This window comes from Hippoglossus stenolepis, chromosome 6, assembly GCF_022539355.2.
Source record: "Hippoglossus stenolepis isolate QCI-W04-F060 chromosome 6, HSTE1.2, whole genome shotgun sequence".
In the NCBI taxonomy this organism is placed as follows: domain Eukaryota; kingdom Metazoa; phylum Chordata; class Actinopteri; order Pleuronectiformes; family Pleuronectidae; genus Hippoglossus; species Hippoglossus stenolepis.
Genome location: NC_061488.1, coordinates 26,119,240 through 26,139,774, shown reverse-complemented (window position 1 = coordinate 26,139,774; position 20,535 = coordinate 26,119,240). Strand labels below are relative to the sequence as shown.

Sequence of the window (20,535 nt, the reverse complement as noted above, 5' to 3'; positions counted from 1 at the left end):
CTAGCTGAAAGGCAGCAGAGATGGATGGATCAACGGAAGTTCAGTGGTTATCAGATCAGTTCCAGTGAAAAACTAAGTAAAAGCATCAGAAATTGATACTCACCAACCCATAACAAAGCACACATTTATTATCATTTTTAATAACAAGACAATTTGAAGTAAGTGCATGTCATTGAAGATGTGGTGTGGTTGAAGTCCTGACTGGAAAACATCCAATCAATTGTTTAGGGCCAGGAGGCAGCACTTGCACTGTAGAATTTTGTAAATGGTACATTATTCACAGGTGTCAAGTGTCAAGTCTTGTATTTCTGTTGAAAACCATATCCGAAGGATGTGCCTATGCCTACGTCACAGAATATCTCCAGTTCAATACAAAAATACTAACATTCCCTAATCTGGACTAAGCATCACAGGATTTTGAGGTTTGTGACAATAACCCTTCTGCATTTTTTTCACTGAGTGACTGACGGGTTGAGTAAACCTGAAAATACTTTGCTTTCCCATCTACATAAAACCCATGTCTACATTTTCCACATTAAAACGAGCTCCTTTAGAGCTTAGTTTCCTCTGCTTTTCACTGAGTGTCTGGGCAGTCAGAGAGCAACTTCTCCAGGCATTTACTTTTGATGGCAAGCCAAGTGGACACACTACAGCCTCTGTGCTCTGGGGTTAGCTAGAAAGAAAGACTAAGTTGTAGTTGTTTTAGAACTGTTCAACGATTAAGCAAAGTGGAGTTTTCAACCAAATAGTGAAAGTAATAAACAGATGAGTTATTCAGTAGTTAATGCAAATCAGGTTTGGTTTAACAGAATTAGAAACAAATATATAATCTTGATTTAATTTGTCCTTGATTTCTTCGTCTACCCAAATATAAGGCATATAATTGCATAGCTTTTGATAATTACAATTGAAGATCATTAGCAATCTCAAAGTTGGCAAGTAGACCTCCAGTTAGCATGTTGTCTCACACATTGATCCCAAGGTGAATAAAACATGTTTATGCACATCTAAACCAGTCTGAGTCTACAGCCATCATAACTTCTCTGAAGCTAAACTTACACAGTACCATCAGAATGCTGACGTACTTTTAATGGTGTTAAATCCTATATATACCAGGGGCCTTACAACAAATGTAATGATATAATAAAGACTTAATGACATTTTCCACAACTTTACCAACATCAGTGGTAGCTAACATCAATATTTAAATCGGTGTTGGAGCCCGTTACTAATCTGAGCCAAAGTCTTATTCACGAGCACCCCCCCCTGTTGAGGATTTGCTGGACTAGTGTTTTTGTTGTCTTTATTTCCCATTAATATTTTTTGGGCTGTGCAGGTATACAGCTAATAGACACTGAAGAGATACCAAGCAAATATGACAATGTTATTCAATAGGAATCACTGACCAAAAGTTTGAAGATGCAACAGAATTTGTGTCATTGTCTTAAGCTTACTGGTAACTTAAATGACCTAAGATGTAATATTTTTTTACCGATTAAAGCCTAGCTTGTTTTGCCACTATATAATCCCTCATTGGACAGGAAGACTGTGTTAAACTATCATTTGAAAATCAAAAATCCAAAAAGACACTATCGTGAGGCCGTGTTTTAGTATGTAGAGCACCAAGGCCAGAGTGAAATTTATGAAAAATGCTGTTGGTACTCATATATAATCAGCTGAGAAGCTTTTCTCTAATACCTCAGATAATAAAGAATTTTCTTGAAAATAGTAATGCGGTTCAAAAAAGTATTGTGGTTCAGCAGCAGGTCTTGATGATTTTTTTCCACACCCACGTGGTTCACAGCAGAATAGACAGAGAAAATGATCTTTCAGCGCAATTTCACTGTTTATTTGTCCAATATGTAACTAACATTAATGTTTGCAACACTTCCTGTAGCCTACCTGTTTCAAAATAAAAGCACCCCAAAGTTTCTGTTGACTGAATCCAATGAGAGTCACTGAGATTAGATTTTTGTGCAGGCTTCTCCAGCAGAGGCTTTGTTCAATGTGGATACTTGCATATATATATACATTGACAAAAAGCTTTGAAGAAAGCAGTAACTGCCATGCTTTTAGATTAATTAATCCATAGCTGTTGAGTTAAAAACGCAGAGCATATGCTTGCTAACAACTTAAGGTCCTAGATTCATTCATAATGAATAGGAATAAATAGAATTTGATATGTTTTTGTTTTTTGTTCTTTTCCAAAAAACAAAACACAGCTCTCCAGCTCTGCTGCTGTTATGTTTTCCTCCTGGGGCAATGATGTGTCCTGAATAAGAAGCTTGCTTTGGAAAAGAATACTTTCACCTAAAGAATGAATGATGCTGCTAGTTAACTGGTGCTGTGTTTTTAGATATGTTTTCATCTTGTCATTGTGATTTTTATAGTAACAAAATATAACTGCAAAAATTGATCTGTAGCAGTGCAGCCTTGCCACAGCACAGTGCCGGCTGCTTAGAGCAGAGCTCAATGTTTAATAACTCTGGTCTTATGAGTAATACTCTCTGCATTCATCTGTGCCTGTCTCTTAATTGTCACAACGTCACTGGCAACTAAGTGACATCTACGCAAAACCAACTGTTGAGTCTGGTCATGTGAAGTGTTTGCCTTGTGTGTCTGAGTCATTAGGAACTCTGTCAATTGATCGTGGTGGTGAAAGTTTGGAGGCTAAAGTACTTTTACCACCAAGTCTGCAGGTTAGCAGATGAGATCAATGGCTTTAGTGTGGTCTGTGCTCTCGACTGCACAGCTTCTTCTCTGTGGCAGCTATTGATGATATGTTCTGCTTGGACCTTTTCCCAGAAAAAGTTGCACCTCTGCGATTTGCACTGTAGACAAATCTACAACAAGAAGACCAGAGAAGCTCTCTTGAGACTCTTTAAAACTGTAAACCTGTGAATTCTTTTCTCGAGATGTACAGATCAATTTCAGTGAATTAGTATTTGTACTGATATTCACCTCAGTAAGTGTCAACCAGATGTGACTGTTCCACATTCAATAGAATTTAAACCTTGCCAAATTCAAAACAGGGTCCACTTAAATTACCTTTTATTTTTTTCGTCATGGCAGGGCACCGCCCCAAAGTTGTCTTCCATTAAATTCCTGGTGATTTACTTTATGGGTAAATCCTTTGCTTTAAAAGCTAAACTAATGAAATGATTTGTCATTGGGAAGGTAGGTAACTCTACAAGCTAGGGATCCAATACAACACTTAATCTATCAGAGAACTCAGAGATGCATCTCCTCCCAAAAGCATGATGAAACAAAATTAAACTGAAATCAAGACATTTTCATTTGACGATCTTTGTTAAAGTAAAACCATGCTCAAATTATCTGTAAAGACATCCACAGTCAAAAAATAAAGTGCCTTTAGAATTGTATTTACCTACTGTCAAAAGAGAAACTCATTTTAGATCTACGATACTTTTTTAAAAGGCCAGTGTGAACTGAGCTGCTCAGAGGCCAAGATCCGACTAGCACAGACGTCATCGCCCTACAGTGAGTGGCTGCCTCCGGTGCTGCTTGGCATATGGTGCCGCTCACAGACGGCCTCATTCAACTGAGGCAAGGATTACACAGGTCATGGTGTGACATACTGCAGTGGTCTAGTTAGCCTTGTTCCAGTACACAACCAGAGTGTAGCAACCCGTGTGGGTTTTAAGCACATTGCCTGTCTAAAACCACACCTATTGTTGAAATATGAGCTGAGAAGAGTTGCTGCAATGTAAAGATCATGGTTAAAATCTAATCTCCAAACTAGTGTTTCCAATGACAATGTTGTCAAAATATCATAATTTGTGATTGAAGGACTTTGTAAGATGTTAACAAGAAATAAGGGTCGACTAAATGAATAGACATATAATTGAATACAATTTCAGTGACTTATAAAGAAAACATAAAAGTACAGACTTTTTTTCAATTCCAATCTTAAAGTAGACATTGAACATCACAGAGTACATATTATTAATGTCAAATAAATCACTGTTTCCCACAGAATCAATTGAATCTATGGTGTTCACACTGGTGCATGTGGAAAAAGGTCACTCATGTGCAATAGATTCTGAGTGACAGGTACACAGACTAGAGAGTGAAAGATAAGTTCTCATGTGAAAGATGGAACTGCATTATTGCCACAACTGCAGCTGAAACTGTGAGGTCTAATCCCCATGCCAACGGCTTCCTCTTCATTTCCACGCCTATGTTAACAGATTGGAGCTGTCATACTTCTAGAGATTCTAGGTCGTGCAGATTTTTTTCTGGGCTCTGCTCGCAGTTCACATGAGAGTAGACACAGCAAATGATCTTTCAGCACAAAACAATCTGTCCAATAAATGTTTGCAACACTTCCTGAAGCGTACCCACTTCAAAATAACAGCTGATCGATACTTTTATTAATGAGTTAAGTCTTTCTTCAGAGCAGCGCGCATCATCAGCCGCTTGCTCGCTCTTTTCTCTCGCTCTCTCTCACACACACACACACACACACACACACACACACACACACACACACACACACACACACACACACACACACACACACACAGTGTGATCGGGTACAGTCTGGTAAACTTAGTATATGCATTCATACAAACATGTATGAAAAGACCCCACATTAACACTGTAAGTGGACTTCGTGGAGCTGTGCATGGCTCCCTGGTGTCTGTCCTGGCCTTGGTGGCACTGTAGCCGGGCTGTGTGCCATCTCCCGGCTGTGGAGCTGCCCGTGGTGTCTGTGTCCGTAGCCAGTGACGTTATCGCACGTTTTTCTAATATCATGAAGCCCTAATTTTTACAAATCATTTTTAAATGGATACAGTATAACAGAAAGTATCTCCCCACAAAACAGACAGTACACCCTGAATCAACTGCAATTCATGTTTTTAGTTTGTGCTTGTGTTGAAAGTCTGTGAAGAATCTGGGAATTTTATATTATAGCTGTGTTCAGAAAATGAACCAAACCTAAATCTCTTGTACCTGGTGTGTAGGAGGCTGACACAGATGACAACCAGGGGACACTTGGCTTTGAGGAGTTCTGCTCCTTCTACAAGATGATGTCAACCCGCAGGGACCTGTACCTCCTCATGCTCACCTACAGCAATCACAAAGACCACCTCAACACCGATGACCTGGCCCGTTACCTGGAGACTGAGCAAAAGGTACACAGTGTGTGTGCATTTTTCTTATTCAGTGTCTTGTCAGATCTGCAGCTAGAAGTGACTCCACTGATTTAACATTGTGCTCCTTCAACAGTGAATCAAAATCGATGCACCACAGTTATCTTTGTTTGTATTCCTTGTCAAAACCTTTAACCTACATTACCCACGATGCAACTCGACAACTGGCTGTTTAGTTTGAGAGGTAGGTAGGTGTGTTGTTCCGGCCTTGAAGCGATGTAGCCTAGGCTGGATCACTCATCACTGGGAGCAGTATCAACTGGTACACAGAATGAGGTAGTGTGATGGGACATGATGGGAAATGTATTGTTGTTAATGTTCATTTCTACTGCATTATTTTTACAACCTACAGTTAATTTGGATCAGCGGCCAAGTGGGCCTGTAAAATCTGTAGTTGCTTGTCTGGAGCTGTTCCAAAACCGTCAGCAATCAGAGCAATGGTAAGTTGTTCTGGCACAGTTTACTGAATAGTGTTCAACGGACTGTATGCCAAATCTGCTGAAAATTATTACCCCCTTTATGATGCTGATTACAATCTGATGACTGGTGCTGCCTTATTCACTGGGCTATTGTCCTCATCTATGAGAGCATTACCTGCCCAGACTGGGGAAATTGTAAAGTCCACACAAGAAATGAATGTCATGTGTGATGCAGACTCTTTCCATTGTTTTACTCTGCAACGTATCCCATTATTTTCTCTTCACCTGTCTGCCAGTGCTTTCTGCATCCACTCGCATGTCATTATGGCGGTGACTGGTTTCTGCTGAATTCTGACCTTGTAGAGACACTGGTTATAGAGCGTGCCATCAGGATGATGTTAATCTGTAGGGGTCCTTAAGATGAGACAAATGTCAGCATACACTATACCCCACATGGAAGGGATAGGTTTTTACCAAGTGTGTTTAATCCATATACAAACAGGATGGCAAAGCAGTTTCTGGTTTCAGTTATATGTTGGAACTATGCTTTGACTTAGTTGGCAGATGGTGAAGTGTTGCCATGCTTGTCTTGTTGTCAGGTTGAGAGCTTTGGTGCCATCATAACCTCCCAAAGACCAGAAAACTCATCGACTGTATCTGGCAATAGGCTACAATCAAAGGCACTGGGTTGATTGAGGCACTATTATTCGTGAAGAAATTGCTTCAAAACATAACTGTGAGATATATTCGTCTATCTGACATTATTATCCACCCAAATGTTGATATTCCGGTTGTTGTCCAGATTTATCAAATAGATCTATTCAGTTGTGGATGAATACTCTACAAGGTCCTAAAAAGGTGTTTTCTGAAAAGTGAACCAGGGATAGGAGAGGTCAAAAGATGAACCGAGTCCAGATTGGGCCCCTGTGTTGCAATAAACAATACTGACATTGAGCACCCTACGGGAGTATTGGCTTTAGTATCGTCATAGTACCTAAGATGCAGTGGTAAAGGGTTTTAGGATGAAGAACATCTTTACCAGGCAATGATACCATTGCCTGGTAAAGGGAAATCAGCTAATGTTAAAAACAGCTCATATTTAATTTTTTTTATAAAAACGTGTGTGCTCCTATGGCCAATTATGTCTCCACCAGGGTATTTGAATCTGCTGATACCAATATTTCAAAAGCAAAGGCTCTGTTTGGATAGCTTGATATCAGCTCCACTCAGAGGTTTAGTCTATTTGAGTTATATCCAGTGTTTAGTCCTGGTGCTGTGAATAAGACAGCTTTATTCCTCCTGGTATTGTAAAGCGGGTTGTTTAACATGATGCCAAGATGTGTTGCTACAAACTGTTGGCATCTGTTTCTTTGTACTCAAAATAGAAAAATAAGACCATGTGTTTGTTTGACTGTTGTTATCAACTACATATCTTACTGTATTTCTCAGCAAACAGCCAGCATCTGTTCGCACACAGCCCAAAGTAAACTGTGTTCCCAAAGCTGAAGGTTTGGTTTCAGTGGTGCAGAGCAAACAATGAAGTTAATTGGCCAACATTTTTCCATCGACTAATGACAGTATTGCAACGTGCAGATGATTAGATCCATTATACATTACTATCTTTCATTATTAGTGAAAATCGACTATATCCACAATAAATCCTGTAAATTTGTTTTTATTTGACAAACCCTACAAAATATCAGATTTCACTTGTGTTAGATTTAATTAGGCTTACACACAAGTATGAATTTTGAAATAAAAGCTGGTATTGAGTCAAGACAGCAACTTTAGTAATACACCCTCAAGCCTGTTAAAGGCCTGTCAAAAATGATTGTGGGGTTGTAAGAGGACACGATTTTGCTCTGATGGCTGACCTGGTGAAACAACTAGTGCAACAGCAGGGTCATTCCATGCTGATTGCTCTTTAGACATTCATGTTGTACCTTATTTGGTTTATGACCAAATCATTTCAAAACTAATGACATAAGCATCATCCTCACCTGTACATTAGGCAAATGAGCAAATGTTGGCCTGCCATGATGCAAAACCAAAGCTGCTTTCACATGTGTACTCTGCAGAACCCCCTGTAACGGAGAGACTGAATGTGAGAGCGCTAATGTCGATCATGTTTCTACCAAGCGACAGATCCAACAATGGAAAAAAAACTAAGAGTACAAATATCTCAGGATGGAAAAATGGTGTTGCCCACGTAGAAGTTACGGACAACGATGTCAAGAGCAAATCTCCTGCTGTGTTGTTAACGTGTGAAAGGGAAACTCTGCAGAAAGTCTGGAGCCAATTCTCAGGAAGTTAATGTCTCAGTTTTGAGTTGAGTCAGTTAACATCATTATTAATACAACTTTGTTGGAGACAGACATTTTAATACATAGTGCACACAATTCAATAAGTTATTGAACATTTCACTACTAGATGATTTAGTGATTGTTCATGAACGTATTAGCCCAGTTGAGAGTCAAGCGTTGGCATTTAAAGTCAGGTAGAGTCGAAAGAATGAATATTATACTTCATCTGTATCTGTCGATTTACTGTGCGTGCGTGCGTGCTCAGCAACAATGCTTATGGACGTACCACTGCTGAGTATTTACTCTCCACAGCATTCTCAAGTGTACCCAATTTAACACAGTGCTGGGCACTCACTCGGCTTAGAGCTGCAGAAGTGGGGAGGAGAAACACTTTTTCTGTTATGGAAATAACCCTGAGGAAATGATGTCCCACCATTTCACAGAGCTGAAGCCTTGTTCTCTCACACTTTAAAGTGTCACGCATACAGTCCCTGCTGTGGGGAGAGACGTGGTATGTCACACCCCATTTCAATGATTAACATTAATGGGAATGTGATTGACCAATCAGATGGCATACAGGGGCAGCCACCAGACACACAGCTGGATTCTGCTGTCAGGATGGGGAGAGAAATGTCATGTAGGGAGTTCAGTCATCCTACATCCCTCCTGATGCTGGGTATTCTTCTGTTTTTAGCACATGCTAAATATTGTTGCTTGACCCACATTTCCATACTTTGTAGATGACCAAGGCGCCCAAGGACCACTGTCTGGAAATCGTCAACAAATTTGAGCCGTGTTCTGAAAACCAGAGAGAAGGCGTTTTGGGAATTGATGGTAAGTCCACTTTGATTTCAAGTCATCATCCAGTTCTCTTGTGTTTGCATCTAACTGAACATTGTTCATTTTTTTCTGGAGAAATGTTTAACACATATCAAATGCTGTGATATGTCGTGCCACAAAGAGTTTCCCATTAGTACAGAATTACAGTGTTTGTGTTGAAAGTGTAGCCAGTCCAATCGGTTGCTGCCAGTTGTCAGTCGGCAACAACTGGACTCATCAGTTCTGTTTTGAAGAATCAGATCATTTTCCCAGATTCATAAGGGCAGATGCTTTTGTAGAGAGGCACTCACAATAATAGCATGATCACTGGCACAGTGCAGTGTTGTCATACTTCTTGAAGTGTCATTGAAAAGAGTACAATCTGTAATGTATAGCGATGTAGTACTCATGGAGTAGTATTAGTACTGTTTGTGTGTAGGTAACATTCAACAAAAGCTCTAGTATGCATTCCATAATGATGTAAATTTACAGTGTAAATAAAATTAAGGTGGTTTGAAGTATTGACAATATCCATCTACTGCTTGTATAGTAAACCTGACCTTATTTTTCCTCACTCCTGTGTTGCAATGAGAATTGAGACACTGCCTCCTGTTGACACAAATAGAAAATGTAATTGTAAAGTTTGCTTTGTAACAAATTATATTCACATTAAATATATTTTAAAATAATAACAACACCACCTAAAAGATAAAACTGAATAAGTTCTTACCTTGACAGTTACATTTCAATAAATCAACAAATGTGGGTGAAATGTTGCAGTTTGAGTCTTTGATGAAAGTGAACATAGAATCATTGTTGGGTTTAAATAGTCTTATTCCATTTTCACACTGGATTCACACATGGGATCAACCCCACACCTGCTGTAAAGAGCTGTCTGTTTGATCTTTCTTTCAGGTTTTACAAATTACACGCGCAGCCCAGCAGGGGACATCTTCAACCCAGAACACTACAATCTGAACCAGGACATGAACCAGCCGTTGTGCAACTACTTCATCGCCTCCTCACACAACACATATCTGATGGGTGACCAGCTGATGTCACAGTCTCGGGTGGACATGTATGCCTGGGTGCTGCAGGCGGGCTGTCGCTGTGTAGAAGGTCAGCTTAGACATATGAAACATATACACACAAGGTGCATACACTTCCAGTGTATAGGCTCAGTTTAACAATGGAATAAAGGTAAGAAGCAGCGCTGATATATGATCATATGTGTGTAGCTCACTTGTTTGGGTGACGTGCAGTATTCTGCCTGATAAAACAAATAATCGACATCCCCTCTCCATCAGGAATCTGCTTTGGTGTCTTTAAATTAAATCTAAATTCTTACAAATCCCTCATCAAATCTTTTTAAATTCTGTTTGGAGTGATGGCCCGAATGTTATCTTGAGGCAACATGTTCTCGGACTACATGTCACAGAATCTGAGGGGGTCACAGAACACTGTGGAACAACACACACGCACACACACACACACAACTTGTCTCTTTAACCAGGTTCTTAGTCACCACATAGTTAAATAGGGAAGTGACTGACTGACGTTTCATAGTTACTACCTATAGTTCATTAGAGTTATACTGATACATACATTTAGAACACTGAACACAGGTGTCAGGTAATGTTGTCCAGTACAAAAACATTATGATCCTGTGCCATTCTCATTGGCAATCTATTTAACTGCATGATTCCTCAGTGCGTGCACGTTTCTTTTTCTCCACGACACCTGCTACATCATAGGTGTAGCCCATGACATGACACCACTAGTGGCTGAATGGTCCCAGGCTCCGTGTTCCTACAGTATTAATGTACCTTGTTAGTGTGTATTGCTAATTCTTCGTCCATCAGGAGGAAATAACTACACTCTCTAGCTTTTGTGTCTATCTTCATTGTCTTGCATTTATGTTTAAAATGTGAAAATAGTGGAGCTTTGAAATAAAAACATAAAATCATTTAATTAAATATGTTCAGACATGTCTTTGCGTGCCACACAATTTAATATAATAAATGTTGTGGTGAATTAAGAATAGAGGAAAACATGGTGGGGGAAGTCTGGCATTATCTTCTGTAAAAAGGTCACCACCCACTCCACTGCTGTCTCTGCCCGAGGACTGAGGCCAGCAGAAATCTATGTGCACTGAGCTCAATGCAACATATAGTGCATGTAGGCTTGAATGAAGGTCAACTGCTGAGAGATTTGTTAAAGCTGCATGTTTAGTTCTCATGGTGCACAAAGCACAAATTACACAGCCAAAGTGGACATACTGTGTCTGGTAATTAGTGCAAATATCAAAAGCTGTTTTCATGGAAAAACCGATCTGATGAAGTCAGATACCTATTATAAGTCAACTATAGTGTTTTGCCTTTGTGTAGCAGAATGTAGTTCTATGACAAAGAGGAATAGGATCTTTGGATACACACGCAGCACCTGCTATGATGCTTTAGTTCCTGGTTTGGGTCTACACGTGAGATTTGGCTTTGACAATATATATATTTTTAAGTTTAGACGGCATTCTGATCCTGTTGTCTTTTTCTCTTGTGTCTACAGTGGACTGCTGGGATGGTCAAGATGGTGAGCCCATCGTCCATCACGGCTACACCCTCACTTCCAAGATTCTTTTCAAAGATGTCATTGAGACCATCAACAAGTACGCCTTCGTCAAGAATGAGTATGTTTACTCACACACACACACACATTTTCCCTTTTAATATGTTCTCAGTTTTCCATTCATATGTTTAATTCTATGAATCACATGCTTCCATGGATTACTTCCATGTTTCATTGTTATGCTATAATGGTAGCTGTCAAACCATAAAGCATGTGTAACTGTGCAAATAGCTCCAGCAGCATATGGACATGTATACTGAAGTACATGTGGCAGCGTTGCATTACCCGGGCTGTTGGATTGTAAAACATGGAGACAATTAGAGAAAGAGAGGCTTGAATACAATTTCCAGATGGGATGGATTTTATATCTTTGTTTGAGTAAAATCTTGATGTGATTTCTATCATTTAAGCATAGGCTAGAATGTAGAATATATGCACATGGAGAAAAAACACAGGGTTGATATTGTAGCTGCAACAAGATCTTTTGATTAATGTGTCCTTTATATTTATATTCTCAAGTTGCACAATTTGTTTTCTAGTACAATAGTACTAGGTCCCTCCTCTTGTAAAATGTGGAAGGAAACCACATTGTGCCTGTCTTCCACGATTGTCTACCAAAATGCAGCAAATGAGCACAAGTGCTCTCCCTTGTTTGGCGCTTAAATTGCATAATAGGACATTTAAGCTTACCTTAACTCTCCCCTGTAATTCAGCTGAGCTCCTTTATAAATCTCTGTTGCTCAGGGGCATCGCAGGGTCACAGATCCAGGTCCCATTCAAAATGAATAGCTGCCTAAGGCTGTTCCAACTTCCTCTGTATGTGCGAACAATCTGTAACACGTCAGCCAACAGTTTCTCATAGATGATAAGTTGAGTTGAGATCTGGTAACTGTGAAGGCAACAGCATGTGATTCACGTCACCATTCAGTTAGTCCTTGTCCTGCATAGAACCTTTAATTTCCTTTTAATTGTATCTACAGACAATACACAGGTATATAAAGCAACCTGTGCAGCACATAGAGAAAAGAGAGCTTACACACAGACACCTTCCTCCTCACAGCATCAGAGGGTGATAACCCCATCGACACGCATCACATTAGAGGATGCAGAGAAAATCTCTATTTTTAGATCCCATCTCTTCAAGTAAAATGAAGGAGAAACACTTGCTTTGTGTGCATGTTCACCTTCAGTGTGTGATTTAGAAAACACAATCATGGCCACCATATTCCAGAGATAATTGGCTGCGAAGGAGCAGGGTGAAAGGCTGCGTTCAACATCAAAGAGCAATCAGATTTTCCAGGACGCTGAATAAAATCAGGCTCTGTAGACGGCTGACGGGGACAAAATTGGGATGAAAGGCTTCAATGGGAATCAACACAGTCAATATGTTGGGATGAGGAATCCGCTTCTGAATGAAGCTGATTTTTAAGGCTTGTTTTACATGCTACACCACAGATGCTGTGGAAGATTTCTTTATTTTTATCCACAGATAGAACAACCTTCATGGTCATGAGTCTTTTTAGGTGTTAAAAGTGATGATAAAAATCATAAAAACGGTTGGCTCTGAGGAGTCCTCTTTTAGAGCAGCAGACACTTAAGTTTGTAGGTTGTTGTTTATTTTATTCAGTGGAGCTGAACCACAGGGAAAACCTTTAGAAAAGGTTTATTGAAATCCCACTGACATGTGACCTGATAGGATATAAGTGTGCCTTAAATATACCTGGGAAAGTTGTTGTGTTCATGCCGAACATGTCCTAAAACATGTTGCAAATTATTTCTAAGTAATAAAAATAAATGAAATAAGTGTCTGTATGGATGTAAATGTTGACAGACCCTTCTCTATAACTGCCCCCTACCCCTGGAACTCTTTCTCTCAGTGTAAAATTATGTTAGGTTTTATCTTTGTTGTTTTTTAAATTCCATGCAAAGTGTCTTGGGTTACTAATTAATGTGACATTTCTCAACACCAAATGCCGAATGTAATGAAACATCTTACTCGAGCTAACAGAATTTTGTAGTGCTGTCCGAATGTTAAGTACAATTTTTATACCCTACCCATGAACTCATTGTATCATGGGTAGGGTACATCATGAAAAGTAGTGTACAAACAATGGTCATTAACTCAGCAATATCTACCATCATGCTTTGCGCTTGCGGCATTGACAGGAAGAAAAATGGCAGATGGATGAGAAGAGAGAGGGCAGTATGTCTCAGCCTCCCCTCTCTGGCAATTCTACTCCTTATTACTCCTGTCAGTAATATCTGAATTATTGTGAGGATAAAGTCAGACAGGTTTAAATTTGCAGTCATTTTCAGAGGCCGATTTTAAAGCTGCCCGTTTTAGCATACGTCCCTAATATATCAGATGGTGTATTTGTTTTTTTTTATGACCGGCAAGAGATAAATGTGAGTTGTGGTGGTAAAATAAGAGCAGAGCAGCACATCACAACTCAAACTGCCAAAAATCTTATTTTTAAATTTAAACACTTAAACTAATACTAAGTGTAAAATAAACATTTAAAAAAATATCATTGGATTTTCCACCAGTCACTGCTGTTGTGTGCCATATTCTCTGTGAGACTGTATCTGAGCTCACATATGAAAAGCTTACACTAATAAGCATTGCTGGCATGATAACATTCTTATTCTTTGCAGATAAAATGATTACTAATTAGCACTTGACTTGGCAAAGTCCAGCTGAGAAGCTTTGGAATGAGATCCTCTGGGGGGAATGGATGATTCTACCAAATGTAATTCATCCTGTAGGAAACATAAATGTCTGCACATAAAATTTTATGGCAATTCATCTGATAGGTGTTGGGATATTTCTTCTCCAAATTGGTGGATGTCTGAGCAACAGACCAATATTACCATCCCTCTGAGTCCTATTTTAGTTAGAGTTAATTTTGTTTTAAAGCCCCACCCAGTAGCTGCCTGTCAGTTTATAAATATATGCTTGTATTGGTGTACAAATCCATCAGGAGACGAGCACCTGCACACTTGTCAGACATGATTTTCATGTTCTCTCCCTGTGGATCACCCAGCTCCTCCCAGGGTGAGGACAATGAAATACACATTTAGTGCAACAGCCTCATCCCAATATTTTACACCTTTTTATAGTAAATTTTAAAATAGGCTCTACCTTAACATATTTAGCTTATTCTCTGAATCTATAGAATTTTTTGTTTGATTGATTTATTATTATTTCATTTAATTCAATCTTAATTATTTATCATTTCCTCATGTATCTTCTTTGTATATTTTCCATTTCCATTATACTAATAGTCACATTGTATTGCAGCTTTGAATGAAAGGCCCCCCCAAAAAAATATTAATTTGATTTAGAGCCACTGCATAAGCGTGGTAAAAAATTAAGAGGAGTCAGGGATCTGAGAATAATTCACAAATAATTGTATCCCTTAAAGTAGCTGCTCACTGTGAGATGAGTCTCCGATGCCTACCTAGTCAGCTGCTAAATTAGTAGATAAAATATAAGCTACTGGTTAATAAAGATCCAATCAGCTCATTAACAAATCCAAACAATTCCGTCAAACCAGAGATGATATGACTTCAGACACAACAAAGTTTTAAATGTAAAAATGCACAGTTAATAGCAAAAAGAAAAACTGCCAAATTACAACATTTAAGACGAGACATTTTTATTTGTGGCCTTCTTGGAAAATGTTTCACCTTGATTTTAGTTGTTATCCTGTGTTGGTGCTTTAGGTGTGATGCCATTACTGGACTGAACAGTGTATGCTGTCTGTTCTAGTGAAGAAAAGAGCTGACACTGAATCTTAAGTCATGACTTCATACACTTTCCCCTCTGCTGTGAGAAGCGTCTGACGATATTCACAGAGAAAAGAAACTGTGTGTCCTCCTCGACCTTTCATCCCTGTAACTCCAATCTGTTGTGTGTGATTATCCCTCAGCTACCCAGTCATCCTGTCCATCGAGAACCACTGCAGTGTCCCTCAGCAAAAGAAGATGGCCCAGTACCTTGTTGAGATCCTGGGGGACAAACTGGACCTGGCCCACATCAAAGCAGATGAGTCTGGACGACTGCCGTCACCAGAAATGCTCAAGGGCAAGATCCTCGTTAAGGTATCGTCAAAGTGTGGGTGCAGCGTGAAGTGTTCAGGAGAACAGTCTGAGAGAAGTCTGTCCTCAGGCGATTATCTCAACTCACCGTTTTATTACCTGGAGTTTGAGGCTCAAAGAAATGACATCAAAGGCAGGAGCTATTCGACAGATTGAAGAGATGTGATTAGAGTGTTTGAATATGACAAGTGCAGGAGAAGAGCAGGAAAAATATGTTGATTGAAAGATTGAATAAAAAGCTTAAGATTTTTTTGGACTATTTGTGTGCAGTAAGAGCTGACTGCAGGCCCATTATCTGGATACACTGGTCTGATGTTATGGAAATTTTAGCAACATCTTTTTTAGTGCCATTGTTACTCCTTATCCGACTCATGCCCAATCTACCTCCTTTTCCCAAAGTTATTTTTTGGTTCGATTTTCTGGTGGTTGTTTGTCAGTTTAGTCTGCATTATTATTATTTTTTGTTATCTTGTTTAATATTAACAATTTTAAAACACACTGACCACTCAAGCTCAAGATGTTTACTGTCACACCGATCATACCAGTACAACTGTGTGAAAAACGTTTTCTGGGAAGCATCATTCAGTAAAGGGTAGTTAAGTTATAAAGATTGAACCAATAATGAGAAAAAACCGAGTATACAATAATGAACTCAGAATACTCAGTTCATAAGAACAAATAAATACAGAAAACAGTCAAAGGTGGAATACTTGTGAAATATTGCCCAGTTATTAAGATTGCACTTGTAGTGTGAGTCTGTGTGTTGAATGTTTTATCCGGTTGTTGAATGTTGGACAGGGTTGATTGCATTATTTGTGTGAGTGTGTGGTGGGAGTCTCTGAAAAGATTCCTCTCCTCAAATACCAGTGAGGGCCTGGACAAACCTGACTGGTGAACAAACATCTCAAGATTCAAGAGTTTATTGTCATATGCACAACGATAACATTAAGCAGTCGCTTGCAATGAAATGCTTGGGTCACAGGCTCTCTTATAACAATGCTCAATCAAAATTTAAGATTTAAAATATATATATACACCTAAAGAAAAAAGAAAAACAATAGTGCAAATATGCTAAGGTGCAGATTAAAAGTCTTATGGCCTGGGGGATGAAACTGTCTCTGAGCCTGGTGGTGCGGGCCCGGATGGTGCGGTACCGTCGGCCAGACGGCAGCAGGCAGAACAGTTTATGGCTGGGGTGATGGGGGTCTTTAATGATCTTTCTACACCACTGGGTGTAGAGGTCCTCCATGGATGGTAGCTCCGTCCTTCTTCACCAGACTTCACGGATTCAGACTTCACCACCCTCTGTAAAGCCTTACGGTTGAGGGCGGTGCAGCTGCCGTACCAGGCGGTGATGCAGCCAGTCAGGATGCTCTCTATGGTGCACCTGTAGAAGTTGCAGAGAATCCTGGCATCCATGTTGAGCCTCCGCAGCCTGAGGTTCCACCAAGACTTGAACTCGGATCACTGGATTCAATGTCCAGAGTGCTGACCATTACACCATGGAACCCATAGGTCACAGTCGATGTGTGTGATCTACTCTAGGTAGCAGCCAAATTTACTTCCACAAACTTGTCCACAGAGCGACTGGTGGAGTTTGTTAAGATACTACAGGTGAAAATCTGTGAAAGCTCAAGCAGGACATGGCTCTAAAGTTTTACTATACATAAACACCCCCAGCCTCACTGTGATCACTGCTAAAACCTCAACTTCCCTTGGTCTCAGTGCAGTTATAGTTGTGATAAAGAGCACGGCATAATGTGGTAACTGCAATCTGTATAAAGGGTTGCAGCACAGTTGGCTTCACACCTGGCTTTAACCAACAGAAGCAGGGGAGCATGTTGAGGAGCAGCAGCAGCCGTCTGTTAGCAGGGGAGGGAACAGTATTCAGGTTAATGAGTCTGTATTGACACCAGATGCTTTCACTAAAGATGAGGCACTTAGCCAATACCTGGCACACTAAGTGCTGCTCTGCCAGCTGTTACAGCAGCATTACTATCTGGTGATGGCACCAGTGTACGAGCACTGCGAGGACCACTGATATGTAGCACTTTGGCTTTCCCAGCCTGCAGCCCCCAGCACTCACTGTGGGTCAGACTCTTATCACCCACATAGTGCTGCTGCAGGCCTCCACATCTATGAAACTGGGATGGAGAATGATTGCGAAACCACAGGACAAAGACCTCACTTGTTAATGAAAAATCCATGGAGCAGGCAGTGAGAGTGAATTAGAGAGATACCTGTACCTTTTGAACCCGTACATTCTTCACTGTCGAATCTCTGCTACAAATCTCCCCCCTTGAGGCCTGTCAATGACAATAATAGAAAGTCCAAATATACTCTGAATGGACGTTGTTGACCCACAGCTTTATCAGACACTAAATCCTCTGAGACTTTGCCAAACTGATGTTCAGGACGATTGACCAAGTAAAGAGGGCTAGGCAGATAAAACATGAACGCTGACTATGTTAGAAACAATTCCCTGATAAATAAATCAGATCATTTGATAAAGAATGCTTGACAATGTACTAACAACAAATTACATGTCATCCAGAGTCATACCGTAGCTCACTAATCAAAAACAATTTATCAACTTTAATGGACATTTGTAGTATTTTATACATTAGACACATTGATTAGCACTGGCTAATTCATAGCACAACATCAATACTGAAAGCAAAAGCTACACAGATTCATATTTCAGTTTCAGCCACTTAATAACAGTTGCTCCTTTTGTGGGCAAAGTTCAAATCTCAGCTCATGTTTTTGCAGCGCACTTAGCCTTGATTACACAGTGCCAAGGAGGGCGGACTGGGAGGGCGGTCCCTCGCTGGATACAATGATTAAATGAATGGTGCTGTTTGTAATTATAGTGTGAAGCTCTGACTTGTTCTTTGCTCCTCCAGGGGAAGAAACTGCCTCCCAACATTGATGAGAACGCAGAGGAAGGAGACGTGTCAGACGAGGACAGTGCTGATGAGATGGAGGACGACTGCAAGCTGATGAACGGAGATGTATGTTCCCTCTTTGTTTTCCTCCATGCACCACATTTAATTCTTCTTTCTAACAGTTACTTGTGGGCTTGTATACTTGTTTCCAGCAGATTAAATGTGATATGTGCGTCTATTTTGTTTGTACTTGATGGTTCATGTTAAAACTTTAAGCAGTGGTAATGGAGTGCTCTCCTCTCCTACCTGGTCCTTGTTCCTTTTGTTGATCTCCTGTATCTGTGCTGTTTGCTCCTGTCTTTCTCTCTGTGTGGCTATTGTTCTCATTTCCTGCTCTTCTCTTTCCCTGTTTGTCTCTTCTTCTTTTTCTTCTCTTCAACTATTGCTTGCTTCTTTCAAAGTGGAAGGTACTGTATAAAAGCTCATTCTCAACCACCTCAGAAATCTCACCAAGTCATGTGCCATATTTTCTTATTCATCCTTTCTGTGAAAGTTTAAATAGGTATATCCACATGTGTTGTGGAAGGAGTCTTTATCTGAAGCAATGCTTGGACATTTTTTTAAGAATTGGAATAGTCTCCGATTTGTGAGAACAGAGATAGTTCTGAAAATAATCATATCGATATTCTGATATTCTCTGATGGGCCGATGAAGCTAGTGAATAACACATCAGGAATACTAGGACTTGGTTATTTCAAGACACAACATTATTTATGTTTACTTCAAATGTTGGCAGCCTGTGTAAATATTCTACTAACTTTACTCAACAAATGCAATGGAAAATAATATTTAAGTTCAAACTTTAATAAAATCTTTGAAAAAAATAGTATTCAATGGCTGTGATAACAGTACTGCGCTATATATATATATATATATATATATATATATATATATAAAGAAAGTGGAAAAGCAAATCCTGGATCCACTTCCTTATCCACGTCTGCACCAAATTTTAATGGGATTATTTAAAACTAATAAACAAATGCAGTCAAAAACATAACCTCCTTGGCAGAGATGCATAGTCCGGCCCAAGCCCCAAAGTCACCTTCAGTTGAAATCAAGTTGCACCAAATTGCACACAGTCATATAGCTGTCCCCTAAATATGGTAGATTTTTTTCAGTAAAATACATGATTCTCTGAATAATTTATGAAAATGTCAATTAATGTTAAAGAAAGTGATTAAAAAAAATACTGCATCTGTCCCTTTGTCCAGATAGACACCAACATTCACAACTTTCATGGCATATACCACACCCTTCCACCAATTTTTTTTTTGCATAATTGTTAAGTTAAATAGCAATTAAAACATAATCTTCTTGGCTCAGTTAATTATCCTCATAGACATGAAGAACAAGGAGTCATGCAGCAGATGGCCTGGTCCCTACAGAGACCTTATCTCAGCATCATGGAGTCAGTGTGTGATCACATGAAGACACAGAAACACTGAGACAGACTGAATCCACTGAACAACTGTGGAAACGTCTCCAAGATGCTCTGAACAAGCAACTTGACAATAACCTTAAGCACTGTGCAGGTGAACTGAGGAGAACTGCTGCTGCTGCTTTATAGGAAAATAGTGTTGTTGTTTTTTTTCTTTGCATTGATAGAAACCCATCATCGTGCTTATTTTAAAAGCATTCTCTCTTAAGGTTCAGTGCCAAAAACATTTGCACAGTACCATTACAGTATTTTTCAAATATAGGTTTTTATTTAAAAGAGAAAAGTAAGTATGTTAAAAAAAAGATGTTAAAAAATATAATTTTATTATTATAGTTCAACAAAATTCAGCAATGTTTGAAAAAGGTTTATGTAAAAGATACAGAATATAGCCCCAATTACATTCATCATATATAGACAGCACTTATTGGACAACACTCAAAATACTTAATCCCTCTGTGGATCAAGAAATGCTGCCTGTGGTCTGATACAAATCAGGGAGGTTTTTGGATTCACTCTGCCACCATGTGGCTGAATTGAGCATGTGCATAAAGGATAACATAAAGGATGTCATGCTGTAACATCTGGAAATGCTTACATTTCTGAAGTTTCCATTGATCAACCCCTCTGGGGTGGTATTGCTTCATCTTTGCTCCTTATGAAATGTATATTCTTTTTGGATTCTGCTTGATGTAAAAGAACATAACT

At 39.4% G+C, this 20,535-nt stretch overlaps 1 protein-coding gene and 1 non-coding gene across 16 annotated transcripts in view; one reads left to right on the top strand and one right to left on the bottom strand.

Moving 5' to 3' along the window:
* Positions 1-20,535, top strand: part of plch2a (phospholipase C, eta 2a) — a 149,609-nt gene that overhangs the window by 101,440 nt on the left and 27,634 nt on the right. For 12 of the 15 annotated variants that reach the window (XM_047340339.1, XM_047340336.1, XM_047340334.1 and 9 more), the window contains 7 exons: positions 4,989-5,159; positions 8,640-8,733; positions 9,634-9,837; positions 11,281-11,401; positions 15,273-15,444; positions 18,348-18,455; positions 18,791-18,796. In XM_047340339.1, the coding sequence (XP_047196295.1) occupies positions 4,989-5,159; positions 8,640-8,733; positions 9,634-9,837; positions 11,281-11,401; positions 15,273-15,444; positions 18,348-18,455; positions 18,791-18,796 (876 nt within the window). The remainder of the gene's footprint in view (positions 1-4,988; positions 5,160-8,639; positions 8,734-9,633; positions 9,838-11,280; positions 11,402-15,272; positions 15,445-18,347; positions 18,456-18,790; positions 18,797-20,535) is intronic. The other 3 variants (XM_047340335.1, XM_047340333.1, XM_047340338.1) reach the window with 1 other exon arrangement.
* Positions 16,880-16,951, bottom strand: trnaq-uug. The gene has a single exon. It is a non-coding gene; the product is annotated as a tRNA-Gln (tRNA).